The 21,718-nt window shown below is 32.2% G+C and overlaps 2 protein-coding genes across 3 annotated transcripts; one reads left to right on the forward strand and one right to left on the reverse strand.

Annotated features, from left to right (window-relative positions):
* Nucleotides 1-2,118: 2,118 nt before the first annotated feature.
* LOC142549049 (uncharacterized) lies at nt 2,119-6,215 on the forward strand. 2 transcript variants are annotated; one of them, XM_075657792.1, is made up of 7 exons: nt 2,119-2,235; nt 2,833-3,205; nt 3,537-3,764; nt 3,850-4,204; nt 4,304-4,428; nt 4,573-4,708; nt 5,689-6,215. In XM_075657792.1, the coding sequence occupies exons 2-7, from the start codon at nt 2,862-2,864 to the stop codon at nt 5,926-5,928; spliced, it is 1,428 nt and encodes a 475-aa protein (XP_075513907.1). In that variant the 5' UTR covers nt 2,119-2,235; nt 2,833-2,861; the 3' UTR covers nt 5,929-6,215. The 2 variants fall into 2 exon arrangements, with proteins under 2 accessions (XP_075513907.1, XP_075513908.1); XM_075657793.1 differs by having other exon boundaries at nt 2,126-2,245.
* Nucleotides 6,216-17,593: 11,378 nt separating this feature from the next.
* Nucleotides 17,594-20,833, reverse strand: LOC142549050 (ribose-phosphate pyrophosphokinase 4). Its single transcript, XM_075657794.1, has 7 exons — nt 20,640-20,833; nt 19,610-19,925; nt 19,334-19,429; nt 19,150-19,218; nt 18,935-19,063; nt 18,052-18,151; nt 17,594-17,981 (listed from the first exon to the last, which is right to left on the reverse strand). The coding sequence occupies exons 1-7, from the start codon at nt 20,753-20,755 to the stop codon at nt 17,851-17,853; spliced, it is 957 nt and encodes a 318-aa protein (XP_075513909.1). The 5' UTR covers nt 20,756-20,833; the 3' UTR covers nt 17,594-17,850.
* Nucleotides 20,834-21,718: the final 885 nt, after the last annotated feature.

Raw genomic sequence — 21,718 nt, forward strand, 5'->3', positions numbered from 1 at the left:
AGCTAACTTTCAGAACTTTAAAATATCAAATATACTTATAAACTCTTTTACAAGCAACTTTTTTTTATCTCCATTAAACTAAAGTCATTAAATCTAACTCCTTGAATTTGAATATCTAAACAAGAACACATAATCCAATATTTGTGTGACCTTAGATTCAGAGATACAGCTAGTTGCAAGTTCAAGACTCGTGTGATTTGAAACAACACTTGTTTTTTTATACGAGCTTATCCTATTTAGCCTCATTATGTGCATCGATTCCTTGAACATAAAGAATGTCAGACCTCAAGTCTGATTGCACTCATCGGATCATGGTAAAATCGTCTAGTAACATCACCACATGATTTCCTAGGTATGACTGATAATGATTGCAAAAACCTAGTAGGTTATGGTTAACGTACAATACGGTCTCTTCACTTTTATATCTAGATCAAATCTACAACCATTGGTTTATCGAGAGTTGCAAATGGATTTTGATAACAATGTGATTTATTTTTGAATAATAATAGTGGCATCAGATGTGAAACTAGAGAAACACATTTCCTAAAACACATATCTTACTATGGACAGAGATTCCCCGCATTATTAACTCATTATGTCACATATGATATCTACACCAGTAGGTGAGCAATAAATCTCCGGCTACAATGTATTAGCTCCTATATATTTTGGGACAACATTCAATCTCGCCACTTGGTGATTTTAATGGAGTCAGTAAGACAAGTCAAAGTCTAGCGCTAGTACGTCGAGCTTCTATATTTACCCAAATCTAAGGACTAATGGTGTATACTATTCTACTTGATAAATGATCAAAACTTGGAAAGCACGAGGGACGGTTGTTCAATGATCCATCTCATGATCACTCATCAATACAAAATGAACATCTTCATGTTTTTACCAATGAAACATGACATCTATATCACAAATATTAGTATCTAGTTCGAATGGCCTTTATTCTTATTTTAAGTTAATGAATCGACTAAAATATATTTACAATATACAGTACAATACACGTGTGATAAAAAATTAATGATCAACCTCACGAAATTGACCTCATTGTACTAAAATATATTTAAGGTCTTTACCTATACTGAGTATATAATGGTACTAAAATATATTCAAGGTCTTTATTTATGTTAAGTATAAATAAAGTAAATATCATAATTACATATATTCGTAAAATGTTATTATAATAATTATTTTTTTTACATTAGATTTAATAAAATTGAAGTCACAAATTGGCTTGTTGAACGGCTACTCTAATATGTTCAACTCACACCCAACCCGTACACTAATTATCATATAATAAAACATATTACATAAATAAATTATATCTAATCAAATTTTTATCATTCATATGATACATCAACATCATAATCTCTATCAACGATTAGACATCGTCGATAATACAAACCTCATTATTATGAAGCAAAGTGAAAATTTAGAATATCAAAATACATATCTTATTATAAGATCAAACTACATATTTTACTCTGCACAAAGATTCCCCGCATTATTAACTAATTATATCATATATGATATTCACATCAGTAGGTGAACAGTGAATCTCCGGCTACAATGCATTGACTCCTATGTATTTCGGTACTACATCAAATCTCGCCACCTGGTGACTCTCATAGACTCAGTAAAACAAGTCAAAGTCTAGCGATAGTACATTGAACCTCCATGTTGTCACGGGTTTAAGAACTAATGATGTACACTATTCCACTCGATAAGTGATAACAAATCGGAAAGTACGAATGAACATCTTTACGCTTTTACCAACGTGCCAAACACTACCTTAAAAATTATGCAAAAAATAGTTTGTATATTATTTTTTATATTAATTTATACGTTATATTACAAAATAGACATATTTATAAATATACCTGGCTTGCAAAAAGTTAGTTAAACCGATTTAAACCGGATTAATTTTGAAATTCTGTTTTTTTAAAAGATGAAATTCTGTTTGTTAATCTGAAAATTTTGTTTAAATTTTTTTTTTTGAAAAAAATCGGATAAATCAATTAAATCAATTTAACCAATTTAATTTTAAAATAATATTTAATTTATATATTGGGCCTTATTCGTGGGCCCGTATTTCATAAACGACTGGAGTTAACATCGATCTCTTCTCATTCTCTTGCACAGGTTGAAACAGGGAATCCAAAAATCCAACGAAAATCGTGAATTGTCGTGTTTTCCTTCCCGAAAATAATCTACAAACCATTTCAGGTGAGGACAGGTCCGATGGACCCTATAAGTTTTCTACTTCGCTTCGAATTAGAAGTGTATAATGGTATTGTTGGATCCAAAAACATGCTTATTTTTGTCAACGTTCATCCTAGTTGTTAATTTGCCCAGGTTTGTAAAATATGATTTTGAGGCAAATGTAGATTAGGCTATTAAGGCCCTTTTTTGGGTAATATTTGTACGGACAATTCTTGCTGATTCTTGTTAGATCTTCAGATTTTGTTTTTTTTTTTTTTTTTTTTTTTTTGTGAAAGTTAGGTTAAGTTGGTTACCAATGAAATATCAAATTTTAATTTGGTTAGTCTGTTTCTGTTTATAATGAAATTCAGCCGGTTCGGTTTGATCAAGGATCCATTTAACAAGACAAGCATGTGAGTTTTTAGATTGAGTTTTTATGTTGATATATGTGGACACTGATTTTTCTTTTCTACAACTGGAATTTTAGAAGTTTTTGAAATCTTATTTTGCTGCATGTTAGTTTGGTTTCAGTGTGCTTAAATATTGAGTCAACAGAGCCCCCTATAATTTTCAAAGGTACATGTTTCTGAAGAATTCTTCTTTTTCAATGTGATTATGCAGTTTGGTTGAATTAGCTTGATCAACGAAAAATGGGAGGTGGATTTAGAGTGCTCCATTTGGTTCGGCCGTTTCTTTCGGTTCTGCCAGAAGTTCAGTCTGCGGACCGGAAAATTCCATTCAGAGAGAAGGTTATATACACTGTAATATCCCTTTTTATTTTCCTGGTCTGCAGTCAGCTGCCGCTCTATGGAATACACTCCACTACGGGTGCTGATCCATTCTACTGGATGCGCGTAATTCTTGCCTCAAACCGGGGCACAGTGATGGAGCTGGGAATCACACCGATAGTGACATCTGGCATGGTTATGCAACTTTTGGCGGGTTCAAAGATCATTGAAGTTGACAACAATGTGCGAGAGGATCGAGCCCTTTTGTAAGTACTTACATTTTAATAAATTCATTACACACTGATAGTGTGTTGAATTCTTCTGCCGAGAATTTCATCTTGAAATTTTACACTTAGTTTTTGTATTTAACCTTGAAGGTTGAAATTTTTGAAATTCAGAAATCTCTGAAACAGCCTCTTGTGTGTTCCTTTCATGTATTTAGTTATGACGTCCAATACACCACTCAAGAGTTACATATTTATGAAACTTGGCCCACTCTATCTTTCACTGAATCAAACTTTAACCTGTTTTTATTCTATGAAGTTCAGTGCAATTAATGATCTTCGTAGTAATGAATTACTGTTTTCCCTTGTCCAGAAATGGTGCACAGAAGCTGTTAGGCATCTTGATAGCAGTTGGTGAGGCAGTTGCATATGTTCTCTCGGGAATGTATGGCAGCGTTGGACAACTAGGGGTTGGGAATGCAATCATCATAATCCTGCAACTGTGCTTTGCTGGAATCATTGTTATTTGCCTTGATGAACTTCTCCAGAAAGGATATGGTCTTGGATCTGGAATTTCTCTCTTTATAGCAACCAATATTTGGTAAGCGGGCATCTTTATTGATTCTGTATTCATTTATTTTCTACGAGAGAAGGTATTTATTTATCTGAGTTTTCTCTTCTAACAGTGAAAACATTATCTGGAAAGCCTTTAGTCCAACTACCATAAACAGTGGACGTGGAGCTGAATTTGAAGGTGCTGTTATTGCTTTATTCCACTTGTTGATTACTCGAACGGATAAGGTTCGTGCTCTGAGAGAGGCTTTCTACCGGCAGAATCTTCCTAATGTTACGAACCTACTCGCCACTGTCCTAATCTTCCTTATCGTCATATACTTCCAAGGGTTCCGTGTTGTTTTACCTGTGAGGTCAAAGAATGCTCGTGGGCAACAGGGTTCTTATCCAATTAAGTTGTTCTACACTTCTAATATGCCAATAATTTTACAATCTGCACTTGTGTCCAATCTTTACTTTATTTCCCAGGTACGTAACTACATTTCAGTAGTCTGTGATAGTCAAAATTGACGAGAGACCCACTTCTTTTTGCTATTGATGAGGCTAATGTGATTTTATTCTGTGCAGTTGCTTCATAGGAAATACAGTGGAAATTTCCTTGTTAACCTTCTGGGAAAGTGGAAGGAATCTGAATATTCTGGTCAATCTGTACCTGTTGGGGGCCTCGCTTATTACATAACTGCACCATCGAGGTCATCTAGATTTTTGCATTTGTTTTTGAATCCTCGCATTCTCCTTGTTTCTGCTTGTTACTGTGTCGAGGAGCCTAACTTGGTTTACACTTTTATTTTTGACTTCTTCTTACATGCCTAAAGATAATTCCTTCTGATTTGCAGTTTGTCAGATATATTATCAAATCCTTTCCATGGATTATTTTATATCGTATTCATGCTGTCAGCATGTGCCTTGTTCTCGAAAACATGGATCGAGGTCTCTGGATCCTCGGCTAAGGATGTGGCTAAGCAGCTGAAGGTATCCTCGTGCCACATTGATAATATATTCTCAAAGTTTTTGTTATGACATTTTTTAGTCCTTTATCCATTAATGTCAAGAATTTGTCCTTTTGCATGTGAGAAATGTGCCCTTCATGCAATATATGGTTTTTCAAAAGGATATTTATTATCCTAGGTGGAAAGGAAGACGTTAATTTTTTCCCTTGCCTTCAGTGGTGGTGTTTCGATACTCGTAAAGATCTGTCTCCTTTTCTTTCCTTCCAAAAATCTCTCTTATTTTGTTTTTGGATCCTCTCCTAGAAGACTGATGGGTATACCAGTTTGCCGATGTTTAGATTGTTATAATTTGCCAAACACTTTGCTAACCTTGTTATTTAAAGGGAGGTTATGTGGAGTCAGAACTACTAGTTTTGTAACAGTTATATATTGGGTCTTTACGTTGGCAAAGTTGGTGCTGTGAAATGTCATGTTCAATATCTTGCATCTTCAATGCAGTTTTATGTCATTATCAAATTTCATCTTCCATATCTTGCATCATCATAAAATTTTATATATCATTAAATCCTCATGTCACGATGAGCTATTTCTCATCTGTGGACAGTTTGTGCATGCTAGATACATGATCCACTTCCAAGGACGCATGTTTTCTTGGAGTCAGTTGCTGGCGGCCCAGATTTGACTTAGTTGGCTCTAGTAGATTGATCGTCAAAGATTAAAGTGATCCCAATCCAAACGTGTAAAAAATTATGGATTTGAAATACATGATCTTAAATGAGTCAATCCAAAACCTCAATTCATACTGAATGACTTAAAATCTGCTTCCTCAGTGACACAGTGACCTCCACTGGCCCCTTCATTTTTACCTTATAAACAAGATATTCAAATCTACATAAAAATTTTATTTGTAAACTGCATTCGTGGTAAGAATTTCTTGGCGCGAAGTTTGTAGCAAGATTCGATTATTATTCATCACTCACACTACATTTCTGGAAATATCAGGAACAACAAATGGTGATGCCTGGACATCGTGAGTCAAACCTTCAGAAGGAGCTAAACCGTTACATTCCAACTGCTGCAGCTTTTGGTGGCATCTGCATTGGGGCCTTAACAGTATTGGCAGATCTTATGGGGGCCATCGGTTCGGGCACTGGGATTTTACTTGCAGTAACTATCATATATCAATATTTCGAGACCTTTGAGAAGGAAAAGGCAAGCGAGCTTGGTTTCTTCGGTTTCTAAAGCATCGTTACACTATGAGCTCTGCCCAACACCGCCAAAGGCTTTCTTTTTTGTAAGTTAAGAATTGGAAAGATGATTTCCAGAATTGACACGCTGGAATCCTCGTCGGGTCGAAGTTGTAGTTGATTTTTTAAATGTCACTAGGGAAACATATGCTGACTTGACTTTGGTTTTGTCAATTTAAATTTCGTGCATGACCTCAAGCTGAGATATCTAGATGTGAATCTGGGCTGACACGATGAATTGTGTGGTATATACTTTTTAAAGTTATTATGTTATTGTTCAAATTTGTACCTCAACAACACACCCACACACATCTGGATTTGAATCGGGGCTGGCACAAAGAATTTGTGTAATATCAATAAATTTTAGCCAAAAAAAAAAACTATGTGATTCCTTTAAAAATGAGTATAACTAGTTTGTTCAACTGTTCAATTTTTAGAAGTAACAAACGCAAGTTGAATTCATTTGAATTTTGAGCAATATATTATCCTAATATTTTCATCATATGATATACCTGTTAGTGTATTGTTTTCTCATATTCAAAATGCATCAAAAATTTTGAAGTTTTTAATTTGAACATGTAAATTATGTTTGGTTACTCGTATGGTTTTCTTTTCAACAATATGATGGTCATCGATTATACATTTAATGAACAAACCACTTGACTTCAACTATTCTGAATGTTAAGCGGATATAACTCTTATTGTAAATCAATATGAATAATCAAATAGAAGTTGTCTTTCTTCAATCACCAATAATCAAGTCCACGATTGGTAGCTTTGTCCTATTTTAGATCAACGACGCGATGGTGTGATTAAAGTACTGCGGTGCAGTGGCGATCGTTGTGATTGAGAGGTGGCGGTGGAGATTTTTTGTTCAAGAACAAGGTGGCCGAGAGTTGTGAGTTGGAGAGGAGAGAGAAAATTATGTCGTCAAACTTTGATGTGTGATTCTTTATTTAAAAGATATCATTGATCTTTTAGAATCCTAACAGGATTCTTATTATGTGTTTTAACCAACTAGACACTTGCTAGTTGATGTTTGATTGACACACTCCAGATCATCATGTCAAAATTCCTACAAATTAGAGTTTGATTAAGATATTTTTACATGTCGAGTCGTATTTAATTATTTGATATATGACATATTAAATTACAAGGCATGAAAACCCTCTTAGAATTGTTTATTCACGTGCTTTATTCCTTATTTTCTCATCATTCATACAATATTATATGTGAATACGTGTTCTTGCATGAAAAATCATATATCCCTCTTTATATTTTCGTTTTTATGAAATATACATGCCAAAACTTGGATTTTCATGCCTTATAATTCATGATATTGATGCATACAAGGGGCTGCTAGGTTAGGGTTGTTAGGGACTTGATTCATGGGCTGTTTAGGAGCCCTAGATGGGGCTGCACAAGGGCTAGACAAGAAGGAAAAAGGGGTTGCACGATTTTTGGGTTCAAGGGAAACTAGGGTATGGTTGGTTTCTTGAAGGGTGCGGGGCTGCATGCTGTGGTTGGGGCGTATTCAAGGGTCCTAAGAGGGTTGTCATATGGTCTTAGATAGGTTGAGGGGAGGCTGGTGCAAAGGCTAGGAGGGTAGCCACACAGCTTGGCCGCGCAAGCCATGCTGCGTCACGTCGTGCATGGCTCTTTAGGGTTGGTCCAATAGAGTCCTAAGGGTTCGGTCTTGGTCCTAGGAAGGCTGGTCGGGGTCTGGTCTCGTCGCTATGGGGGCTAAGATCGAAGGAGCTTGGAATTTGTTGGGCTAGGGTTTCGTTCGTGAGGTGCAGAAATTTACAGCAGGTGTCTAGGCATTTTCGGGGGTTCTAAATGGCTTGAATTGGGTTGAAAATGGTTTGGCTAGGTGTTAGTAAGCTATTGTGAAAGTTTAGTAAAGTTTGGTTAAAATTCGGGTTGATTTGAGTTAAAACCGGGACTTCGATTCAAGCTTTAAAACGAATTATGAATTTAGTCAAGAGACTTAAGTTTACGATTAAGAAATGTTTATGGTTGTGATTTAAGGTGTTATGGTAAGTTTGGATATATTCGGGTCGAAGTTTTAAGGTTCATGGGTAAAATGGGAAAACTAGGGTTTCAGGGGCAAAAATGTTATTTTACACCTGCAGAATATTTGGAGTCCTGATAATGTTCTGAATGCTATAATGAATGTTAAAATATTTATTTTGAAATATTATGGAATTTTATGATGAAAAATGATAAATGCTAAAAACGTGTTGCATGATTGGTTTAAAATAAAATGATATTTATGCATGTATTTTATAAAGTGATTGAAATAATGAAAATGTTTTGAATTTATGACTTAATTGTGACGATAAGGAAATGAGGATTCGTGAGGGACTAAGCCCTAGTGGAACCCGTTTACAGGACTAAGTCCCGTGGGAATCCAATATCGAATTTCTATAAGCCAAGGCTCAATAACAGAAAAGTGGTTGCTGGTGTCCCTGCCAACTATAGATAGATCAAGGCACAGAACGGAAAAGTGGTTACTGTTGCCCCGCGACTTGGTACCATGGTTACAGCTGAGATTGATCAATCGACCGAAAGATGAAAAGATGATCGCAAATAACGAACGGATTTCACCTCAAAGAAAATGTATATGTATATGTATATGGTGAAAGGAAAAGTATATGATGAAAGAAAAGGTTTAAGTTTATGCATGTTAATAAAAAAGCTATTTTTATTAAAAGTATTTTCACTGTTGCGTGTGAATGTATACGTATTACTTGTTCCTATGGTTAAGGCTTGCTGAATCAATAGACTCACTAGGTGTGAATGATGCTGGTGAGGATTATACTGTTGAGACATGAGGGTTAGATGACTGAACTGGCTGAGCGGATGGTGCACTAACCCGTGGACATTTGCTAGTTTCCCGCACAGTTAGGCTTTTACATTACTTCGAAGATTTTCATGACTTTTGGAAGTAAGTGTAGTTTTTGAGAGGATTGATGACGTTTATGCTATTTTTTTTGAAAATGCTAGTTTTAATTTTGGTTTGAAGTTTACGATTTTATGACTTTTACCGAGTTTAAGCAAAATTAATGTTGAGCCATTGTTTTTTTTTAAAAAAAATTATATTTTAAAGAAAACGAGCTAGAGATGTTTGATATAATTTTTTCCATTGTTAGGAATTTGTTTTCAAGCAGCTGACCTTATACTGATTACAGACTATCATTTTGGCTACACACACAGAATAAACCTTCTGAGAAAGACTTAAAATCAAGGAACTCTTGTAGTGTTCAATTTGGATGCATCCGTATCCAAGGACAAACTTCTCAAAATATTTGGAAGTTAAAGAGGTAGCATATTGGATCAAGTTAATTTGTCATTTATTACTTCCCATAAAATTTATTTGGTTGTCCGGGATTCAATCACATTTATTTTATTTGCATGAAAATGTAGATAAGAGAGACCCCTCACAACAAAACCACTAGTTTTTTGAGAAAATCAAACTCGTCAAGCTCCAGCTCGAGATACTTGAAAATTACTTGGGTCGACCTTGGCCAAACAATCTCTTAGGCTCGAGCCTGAGCTTGAGCTTTGAATTTTTTCCCGGTTGAGTTGGAGTTGGGTGTTGCTTGAGCTCGACTTGCCTCAAGTGCACTGCACCTGTACGTTTACATGTTTTTTTCAGCTCATTTAAGCATTTAGTTAATTAATTGACAACCTCCGCTTACTCCATAATGATTGAAATTTCGTTTTTTCCCTCCTTGCATACAAGCTCAATTCAGCGACTGAACCAAGTGAAAGAACAGGAAGAAGACCGAGCTTTTCGGCATCAACTCGGTTCACCCATCTCCCCCAGGCATGTTATGTTGTACAATTTTTTTTACAATAGCTCTGTAAGTCATTTCCCATGTTAGAGACAAGCTTAAAGATTTGACGGAGTTCTTCGCAGGCACTTGGCCATATTTTAGCAGTCCAGTCGAGCACAATCCATTGCACAGTTTTGATCGAGCATCAAACTTCAGAAGCCTGAGCCCCGTGGAAAGCAATCAATCATCTAGTTCACCCTCTCTACTTCTGTCGTGGGTTCCAAATCCCGTGAAGATTGCACCCATTGGTAAAGATACTGGAAGAATAGGCATCCGGATCAGGATCATTCTTCTTATCGACTCGATATATTCGCTGTGTTATTGACTCGATATATTCGCTGTGCCGGAAATTTGTTTGGCCTACTAAACATCCTCCGATTGCTTGGAATATGTTGTGTAAGCCAATGGTAGATGGGGGCTTGGGGTTGAAAAATTTAAGGGCTTGGAACAGGGCTTTAATTGCTAAAACTTTATGGAACATACACTTGAGAAAAGAAAGCTTATGGATCAAATGGGTTAATCACTACTATAGCAGATTTGGTGATGTATAGAATTGGGCATGTCTTAAAGATGATTCTCCTTTGATTAAACAGATTGTTTTGATTAGAAATGAGTTGGTGGTTCGATTGGGTTCGACGACAGAAGCAATTAATAAACTGAATTTGTGGTATGGGAAGAACAGCGGACTTTCAAGTGCATATGAATGGTTCTCAGATTCAGTTGGCAAGTGGCCATGGAAACCAATTCTCTATCGATCTTTTATTCTACCGAAGCATAGATTCAGTTTATGGTTAATGGCCCATGAAAAACTTTTAACTAGAGATCATTTACCCTTCGCCCCTGACAAGTCGTGTGTGCTGTGTAATGTGGAAATCGAATCGGTAAAACATTTATTCTTCACCTGCAATTTTACAGTGGCGGTGTGGGGGCAAATCAGATGTTGGCTTGGTATGTCGAAGATGATGGGATCTCCAACAGCTGTGTTACGAGCTTTCAGAAGTTGTTATCGTGGAAATTCAGTGCTGTCTAAGATGCGCCTGACTTCACTAGCAGCAACGGTGTATGCGCCTGACTTCACTAGCAGCAACGGTGTATTGCATCTGGACTGCACGCAATAGGAATATTTTCGAAGATGAAAAGCCAAGCGTTGATGAAATAGTTCGAAAGATTAAGATCTTTGTTTTACGTTGTATTCCAAATTCGATTGATGTTTTCATTTAGTAGTGTAATGTTGTGGTTTAGTTTAGGGCAATCAACGTTTGGTTGATTGTTTCTCTGTATTTGTTTTTTTACCCATCTTTTTGTACGGAAAGAAATGGGAGAAATTCAACTTTAATGAGCGAAGACAGGCGTTGCCGACCAACTATTTTCAAATCAGAACGCCAAGGGACAGGTGATGTGGTATTCCGAGCATCCATTTTTACTTGAACAATTTGTGAGAAATTTTAGCGTTCTTCATAGTGTAAGGGCTTTTGTTTCTCACACTAGCTTGGGTTAAATTAGTTTTTGTCTCACTTCATATTTGGTTTGCGCATGCTTCAGATTCTGTCGTTCTGCTGAGTTAGTAGTCTTTTTTCCCAATGCTAAATCTGCCGTCGATTTTTTTGGCCACGCAGAAACATTTTCCACTTGGAAATCTGAATATTCTCTTACGTAAGCCAGATGGATTTTACACAGGAGATTCTCTCGACAGCCCGAAGGGAGATCCAGACTCAGTAAGAAAGTTTCTGCAAAAACATTTGCAATATTTGCGTTTTACATGTTTCTGTTCATTATCAAACTGGATTATCAACATTTTATCCATATATAACACCAGGAAGGGATTGCCAAGACGAATCTCAGGTGGAAGCTTTGCAATGCCCCTCATCTTTCGACAGGCTTCTTGTTCTTCCAGTTTCTTGTGTATATTTTGACACATTCTGTGATTGTAAATTGCAGTGGTTTACAGATGTCAAAAGGGTCTGAAAGAATGTATATATCTATTTTATTATATATAAATATGTGATGAATTTCCATTTATCTCCTTATTAATTACTTGTTTTACATTAATTTCTTAATTTAAATGTGTCTTTTTTTAATTAAATGTGTTTTTTTTTACATTAATTTCTTACTTTAAATGTGTTTTTTTTTCCTCTTTATTCATATTTTAAATATATGTGATTATTAGTATTTAATTTTTTATTTCTACACACATTATAATATGTTATTTTTATCCAATGATATCTTTTCATTATGTAAATTAGTATTTGGTTTTTTTGTGTCTATCCACATTATAATATGTTATTTTTAATCCAATGATTTAGATTTTTTATTTATCTTTTCATTATGTAAATTAAATTAATTAAAGTTTAGAAATAACCCATTATCGACTTGTGAATTTTCTTTGATGTCTTATTAATTTTTTTCATGTCCTCGTTGTGATTATTTGTATTTAATTTTTTATGTCTACACACATTATAATATGTTATTTTTATCCAATGATATATTTTCATTATGTAAATTAGTATTTGGCTTTTTTGTGTCTACCCACATTATAATATGTTATTTTTAATCCAATTATTTAGATTTTTTATTTATCTTTTCATTATGTAAATTAAATTAATTAAAGTTTAGAAATAACCCATTATCGACTTGTGAATTTTCTTTGATGTCTTATTAATTTTTTTCATGTCCTCGTTAATTTGTATTTGTGACGTTGACTATAACTTGTGCTTTTAAAAAAATATTTTTTTGCAGAGGTTTATATTAAAAAAATACTTTAATAAAATGTGTGACTTTATACGTGAATTTACATTTATCTCCTTATTAATTGCTTGCTTTACATTAATTTCTTACTTTAAATGTGTCTTTTTTTCCTCCTTATTCATATTTTAAATATGTGTGATTATTAATATTTCATTTTTTTATGTCTACACACATTATAATATGTTTTTTTCCAATGATATCTTTTCATTATGTAAATTAGTATTTGGTTTTTTTGTGCCTACCCACATTATAATATGTTATTTTTAATCTTAGATTTTTTATTTATCTTTTCATTATGTAAATTAAATTAATAGTTTAGAAATAATTCATTATCGAATTGTGAATTTTTTTTTGTGTCTTATTAGTTTTTTTCATGTTCTCGTTAATTTGTCTTTGTGACATGGACTATAACTTATGCGTTTAAAAAAATATTTTTTGCAAATGTTTATAATTAAAAAATACTTTAATAGATATGGTCAAAAAATTTATTGTGATATAATTTTTTTACAAAAATATTTTTAAATTTTTAAATCTATTTACTTGTGACCGTTTGTTAGAATTTATGTGTTTAAATTAAAATTTTTTGCAACCGAAATTTTTTTACGGTTTATATTTATAAATTATTTAAATAAAACACGATAAAAGATCGTTGTGATTTGAGCCGTCGATTTGGGTTGGGTCTGTTGGTTTGGCCCGCACCGCCAAACAGTTTAAGTGAGTTGGGTTGAAATTGTGTCGACTCATTTAAAGGTGAGCCTAAATGAGCTCGCACGAGTTTATATTAAATATCTATATATCTAATATTATCGATTTTCAATCATGAATTCTTGATATAAAATGAAAAATATCATTTTGATTTTAAAATTGTGATGTTACTGTATTGTCCAAAAATTGTGGGTTGTTGAGACATTTTGGCAGTCACTCAAAATTGAGTGACAAAGTTGACATTTAAGTTGTATTTTTGGATTCCTGACAATATGTTCGTCAACGTATTATTTTTAAGTTAGTTTTATCATTATCGTGATGGGTAAATTTGTTTATTACAATATATAAATATTATCATATCTTTAAATTAATATTCACTTTCATGCTTGACATGTCATGAGTCTTGGTAAAATGAGGAACAATACATTCAAGCAAACGAATACACAAAAGTCTGGGACGAAACCAGAATTATATGGTAGCGGGAATTAATATATTGTGAATTTATCGATGTTAAGATGCATAACAAATCTTATATCATAATATATAAAATTTCAATCATATAAATGAAATAATCAAACATATATGAAATATACAAAATTTCATTACATACACAATCAAGTAATTTATTATAATTGTATTTTATTCTACAAGAATTCTTGTCAAATTCAGTTATTGTGGATCTAGCATCTATTAAATCAGCAAACTAAAGAGCGTGTCAATTAAACTAATTGAGTAACCATATATTCTTGAATTTCTTAATTAATTTTTTATCTTGATAATTTGTTTTATTTAATATTTTAAATTATAAGACACCGTTACAATAACTAAAGACACTTTTTTTTTAAATGTTCAAAAGGACTCAATCACTAACTCATATGGAAAAACATTTATCATATATTGAAAATATTCTAATTAATTCAGCGCATGCGCTGAAAATTTTATAATTAATTAAGAAAAATTCATTTACGATAAACATATTTAATCTTTTTAGATTAACATCATTTATTTCATAAGATATTCCTTGCAATTATTTATTTGTATGTTAATCTTTAAATCTGAATTATGATGTATATTATTTTTTAAAAGTTCTTAAATAATGATTTAATACATTTATTCGACACTTCAATATTAACATTTTAAAATATAATAATTTTATATTGTATGTGTGTAACACTTCTAACCATGATTATAAAAATTCAATAAAAATTCTAAAAATGAATTAGATAGAAAATAAAAAATTACACAATTAATCAAAAGATATAAAATAAAACTAAATAATTGTCTATTACATATAAACTACTAATACCGACTTCTAAAGATTGAAGTCGGTGAGAGTGGAGGCCACTATGTACTAAAAAAATAAAAATTTAATGCTTGAATGAGTCATACTGCAAAGTTAGTTAAGTAAAAACGAATGACAAAATGAGTTAATAAAAATATTATAACGGGCAAAGTTGAATGAGGCTCATATATATAAGTATCTCACTTGATCTCACATTATGTTTTGTCACTGTACAAAGCGAAAGTTCATGCACTGTAGTATTCTACATTTTCTTAATTTTTCTCTTGATTTCAATTTTAATTTCATCATCTATTGATCTTTAAAGATATATTAGAATTTTTTCTAAACATATAATCTTAAATTTTATCAATTAAACAAATAATTATTATACTTTGTATACAATAACAAATAGATTAATATATTTGAAGATAGAAAAAGTAATGTATTGAGAAGAATAAAAAAAGAATGATAGAATTAATACTATAATTATCTAATGTCAATATTAAATTTAACATCCTACATTCGAAAATGTGTTTATTGAGGTAAAGACTATGATGATAAACTAAAAATAATAATTTATTTATCATTGTAATATAATCATAATGTGATCGTTATTCGAAATCAGAAATTGATGTACTTTGACTTTTTAATTAAATTTTATAAACAATTCTTTCATTATTTTTAGTGGATAAATATGTTAAATTTATTAAAATTAAATAGTAGAATTTAATGATGAATATGAATGTATTAATTCAAATTTTAATTTGGGTTTCGGGATTTTGTCAACATGCTATATATTTTTTTTCCTGATTTTTCTTTTATTTTAAAATATAAATTTTCAAGTAGATGAAAAATGATTTTTTTTCTCTACTACTTATGTAGAATATCAAGTATATATTCTACTCAAATGTCTTATAAATTCATATGATTTAGTAAAATGTTATTTGCATAAACTTATTTGTTGGGCAAAATAATTGATCATGTTGGGTAGAGTAATTGAAATGTTACGCTTGAGCTGTTGTACTATTTAAATGATTTGATTTGCACCGTTATCATAATCTATATGTTTTGATAAAACAGTAAACGCTTGAGCTTATAATTGATATCATAGTCAAGATCACGAATTTGATTTTCATTGATTGCAATTGGTGCAATTATTAGGAGATGGATTTTTGGGTACAATAATTGTCCACGATAGATAGGCGCTTGAGCTGTTGTATAATTTAAATTTTTATCTTGCATCGCTAGTATCAGTTATAACATTTCATAAAACGACAAATGTTTGATCCTACATTATTCGATTGTAAAACTAGAAAAAACATGTTGCATCAACTTTTAATTTTGAATTGGTCCCTTACATGTTACTCTATTTTTAAATTTAAAAGCATTCTACAGTTCTCAAATATTATTATAGATTGAATTATAATCGATCCCTTTCAAATTGGATAAATATAGAATAAAACTCATGTAAATATTATTAACAAAAACATTTAAATGAAATTTTGGATTTGTCGATAATCAAAATAAGAAATAAACAAATTTTGATCCTTGAGTGAGAAATAAGATATTTAAAGGAAGTTATAATTGACATAATGAAATAGTGCACCTACATGCGTTTATCACTGTATTTTGCAACTAAAATGTCAAAAAAAGTTTCCACATATTATTTTTATATCATATTTAAAATAAATATGAATCCTAATTTTTATTATTTTGAGTTGGCCTTTGTTATGAAAAATCATTGTGAATAAATTGAATTTGAAAATTCTTATATCTATGTATATCACATATAAATATATCAACCTAAGTTCAAATAATAAAAAACTACAAAATGAACTTATTCACCTTCAATGTACACAAATTATATAGCAAATATATATGGCAATTAAGACAATGATGTATAATATATTTTCACATATAACAAAATATATAGACAAGAAAAACAATAAATAAAAATATTTTTCTAGATATAAATATTTTTTTGATAACTTTTTACAGTGAGTTGAAGAAGATAAAAGAGAAAAAATATTAATTCTTTTGGGTTACGCAAAAAATAGAAATGAGAGAAGTGTTTGTCATACAATGAATTCATTTTCCAAATTAAATGTATACTATAAAGTTATATTTACTATTCAAACTTTATAAATGTAATGAATTTTTCTCAAGATAATACCAATATGACATTAGTAATTTAATTGTGCTAATTATACTTATGAGTTATTATGAAATATTAAAATAAGTATAATAAGAGTCAGTAAAAAGATGATTTATTGTCAAAAATATTATTATTATAAATTACAAATAAATGACAACATTTAATCAATATTTTTTTAAATCAGTCCATCAGTACTTTTTATGTGATGATAGATTATTATAATAATGTGTAGTTTATATGTTATCAATTATCTAATAAATTAAAGGTAACTAGGAAAGTAAAAACATCCGGTTAAAATTGTTGTCAATTTATATGAAAGAGAATAACAATCAAATAACATTGTAAATAAAAAATTGCAGATCATTGATTGTCAAAAAAGATTGTAATAATTGAATATTGTAATAAAATATATGTACTATTGAGAGAATATGGCAAATAACAAAAAAAAAATATGATAAAAAATATATGAAAAAATTTTAGTAATCCAAATCTTTTTTAAAAATTTAAAAAATATGTTTTTTTCCCTATTTAGTTACATATGCTAATTAACACAAATTGTCAAAATTTACAATACTATTATCATTATCTTTTGTTGAGTTAACTAATTTTATTTCAAATTCTAATTATTTCAACAAATGTTTCCCACGTACAATGCACGTACATTATTTCTAGTATACATATATATAGTGGTTTATGGATAGATGTTAAACAAGCAAACTACCAAATAAATTAGATTGCATCTCTAAATGAACAGAACCTGTATGATTGCCTGAAGTCCTGCTCGACTCTAAATAAAGATAAGAGGGCCACTCTTGCATGGTTTAAAAATATTGGAATTGTACTTTACTACATAATAATGAGTTCGTTGTTAAATGATCTCAAGCAAGTTGTACATAAAATCCCACGACCAACTTGTATTATTTCTCCCAACTTAAAGAATGCTTGAACATGACACTTAACAACACTCAGTACGTAATCAAGCACACCACACGTAGCCATAGGTATGAGAGAGTAGTTTTTGGGAGTAAACAGGACGATAAGAAGCAATTGCTTCTCTCTCATGTACCAAAAAAAACTAGTTTGGGTAGATGGTTAATTGTCAGAACCTAAAGTTCAAATGATATTTCCTCAATATAAGAGTGCACAATGTGTGCCTTCCTTTTTCTCTGGATTTTTTGGGTCGAATCCTCAGATTTGGAGAGCATCGGCTATGGATCCCGCAAGACTCAAAACTTCGAAAGGCGGCTTATTGGAGATGGCCTTCACAGTGCTCATGCAAGAATCCGTGATCCAGAAATGGGTGAACGCCTTCTCCAAGTCTGTTAAGAACATCGTTGTCAGCAACAAGATATGGAAAAGAGTCGCTGAAACTAAGAAAGCACACGATACCTTCACTCTTGTGAACAAAGCGATCCCAAGACTTCTTTGGAAACACGGCATGAGTTACGTAGGCACTCACCTTTGCTGCACCGTGAGAAGCCAACACTTTCTGGGAGGGAAAAAATAATAATATAACAAAAAGAAATAACACTTTTGAGTCGTCACAAATACATTGCCTATGTAATTTAACATTGAAGGAGTGAGTACCAACAAACATGTGGTTGAAGTGATATTATGTCGTCTTTGACGGGGAGAGGTGGTGGGTTTCAGTCTTGAGTTTCAGACCCACTTGTGATCCTCTTCCCCAAACAAGAAAAAAATGGAAAAAACAAGAACATTGAATGAATTGATTATGTACTAATTAACCGAAAATGCAAATTGTTTTGGTTTGGCGGTGCAAGTCAACAAGAATTGAGAGGCCTCGCCCAATTACCTAGTGAAGCTTGAATCGAACTTTTTCCAAGCTTGAATTCAATTATAACAGCGTAAAAATTAGCAAGCTGGCTAGGGAGCTTTACATTATTTGAAAAACCTTAGACTAATCATGTTTGATAAACTAAATCGAAGCTCTCGAGTCTTTCGAAAAATATAATATATAGTAATATATTTATGCATCAATTTGCTCGAGCAGAATTTCTATATCAACATGGCTCAAGTTCAAGAACTAAATAATGAGCTGGCAACATTAAGCTCATTTTTTCATACTCGAACATGGGACATCCGACAACGTAATCCTTTTTTTGCTTGCTACAACACTAGCAATATCAAATCACAGTTGACCGACTTTGGAAGCAATATGCAAAATATTTAATGGTAAACAAAATATCGAAGACAAACTGAGGTTAATATGTTGCAAAATCGTGCTCTACCAAATAGAGTCAAGAAATAACACCTGACACTCAATTAGGGTCCCACCAGATTGCACCAAGTCATCAACAATGACAACATGGCATCCAGACGGATTACCCTCTTTTATCCTAACTATTCTTTTGTCCCCTTCACGAACCTTGTTGCAAATAACCTGTGCCAAAAATAAGACATAATCTCCAAGAAACAAGATATATAATAGAAAAAATACAGTGTGGCATTTCAATTACAATAGCCGACCATAGGGAACTGATCCAACAGCTTGTGGAATCGTTTCCAAGCTCCATCATCTGGAAACGCAACAACTATCTGGGAATGAAAGTTAAGTTGGAAATATGTATATATATTTAAAAGATAAAATAAATGATCTCTTGACGCTCTTATGAAGACATAATTACTAACATCTTAGGAAAATAGAACCCACCTTGTCAGATTCAGGAAGCTGGTGAAGCCGGTGCTTCAAGAGTGGAATCCCAGTCTCAAACAATGGCAAAATCGTGTCGCTAAAATAAAATCTTTCCTGTGGAAATGAAAACATAGAATAAAACTACATTTTTCAGTATCATGTTAAGAGATAGAGCCATTGCTATTCCAAACTATTTCAACAAACAGAGTACATAGATCAGAAAAGGTGAGATATAAACATATGTACGTACAATAAACTACAAGTGACAAGAATACGACTATGATTGAAAATAACCTGCAAAGCATGTATATCATAGATAACTAAACTGGTGGGACCACCCCTTGAGATAGGAGTGTTTGATAGCATTCTAGCCAAGGTAAATGCTGTAGCAACATCTCCTTCCTCTTCAATTCTTTCAAAGGAACCAGTTGGAAAGAAAGGTAGCACCACAGCAAACGATGCAGCAAACAACATAGGAAGCGCATAGATCACCGAAAGCTGTTCAAAAATGACTGCAGTTGAACTGAAAGATGCTAAAAAGGCAACATGCTGGCCTCGAATGTCTTGTGCATTCTTTATGAAAAGATTTGGAAATCCATCATCGAAGCTCCTGTTACACTGTCGAATTCAGGGTAAACTAAACCAAATAAAGCCTTATGCTATACTAAACATAATTTACAATAGTCAAACATAACAAGCATTGTGTCCAAATTTTTTGGGATCCACATGATCTGTTAGATAACTATTATCGACACGATTGTCATAAGTAAAAGGAAATAAAGGTAGATGCCAGAATATATGGAAAAAAATGGCAATCATCCCATAGTTAGTCTACCAGAACAATTTACGAGGAAAAACTGTTTCCCTCAAAACCAAAATAGATTTCTTGTCCAAATCTTTTGCTATTAAAATGATTCACCGGATAAGGATTAGTGACACTATTGACATGAACAATAGGAAACCAGGTAGTTTCCAGAAGTTATAGCATCGCGGCCTACGGTGATCAACATCAGCAACTTTCCAAGGCTATCACAACCAGACGAGCAGAGAAGTAAATAAGAGATATTTCCTCGTAACCATAATGCAAAAAAATCCGTACCCCAAAAGTTTTCACTACGAGAAATGTACCCATTTCACAGAAGAAACAAAGGATTCTTTTTTCAAAATCAAAAGAGTAAAAAACTTCGAAAACTAAACAAAGATTGTTGTATCCGAGGTGCACTAACCCTCAACTCCAGCACACCACAAAAAAATACAGGTACTGAAACTGAAATCCCAGATCCCCTGCATCACCTAAGAACCCAAAAAAAATTTGTTAGTTTACCTCCAGTTAATGGATTGAAGGCGAATGAGGTCCGATTGAGCAGCTATTTCACGCGCCAATTCCTCAGCCTCCTCACAATAGAAGAGAAACACTTGCTTCTTCTTTGGTCTCTCCATCTCTTCGATCTTCTCCCGGCACAGAGGAGACCAAGATGACTGCGACTGCGAATAAAGAAGGTCAAATTACTAAGGTACAACGTACAACTTCGAAAATCCATTCGGACAGAAGGGCCCTATTTTTCCAAAAAAGATTTTAACCCTAAATTTTATTTTATTTTTTCGTCATTAATTAAATTAAATTAAAGATGTTTATAAATAATTAAGAATATAAAATATAGTTCGGAGTTATTCTTAAATTGCAATTTTTTTTTATAAACTCGAATTTATTAGTATTTTTTTGGATTGGTTTTTATAACACACTAAAACTTTAATATGTGTCTTTACTATTAGAAAATAATATTTAAAATGTGTGTATTGAATATTTGAATGTTGAAAATAAGAGTTATAAATATTGAAAATTAGTGTGTGATGATGTAGGTAATGATGTATTTTATTTTTGGATTGTTTGTAAAGATTTCCTATAAATAGATCTCTCATTTGTGAAGAAAAACACAATTGAGTAGAGAGAAAAATATTATAAAGTGTGTAGTTTGGTAAATTTTGAGAGTTTGAGATTTTTACTTTTTACCATAAATTTTTACTTTTTCACAACACGTTATCAGCACGAACCTCTAAAAGTCCTACATACTTTTCCAAGCTCCAAACAGAATAAAAAGGTAACAAAAATAATTATATTTATTTTACTATTATTTATTTATTGTGTATTATTTAATATACAATATAATGTTATTATTAGAAATAATAAAAATAAATTTTTCATAAACTTGTTATAAATCCTGGGAGGATGTTAAGACGACATCCCACACTCCCGGTAAGGGATACGACAAGTATAAAAGCCTATAAGGTTTTTAAACAAAATAAATTATGACACTCATTATAATATTATGATATGATATACATAATTATTTAAACATGTCTAATATTATATATATCATATTATTACCATAAAATTATACAAAT

This window comes from Primulina tabacum, chromosome 6, assembly GCF_025594145.1.
Source record: "Primulina tabacum isolate GXHZ01 chromosome 6, ASM2559414v2, whole genome shotgun sequence".
In the NCBI taxonomy this organism is placed as follows: domain Eukaryota; kingdom Viridiplantae; phylum Streptophyta; class Magnoliopsida; order Lamiales; family Gesneriaceae; genus Primulina; species Primulina tabacum.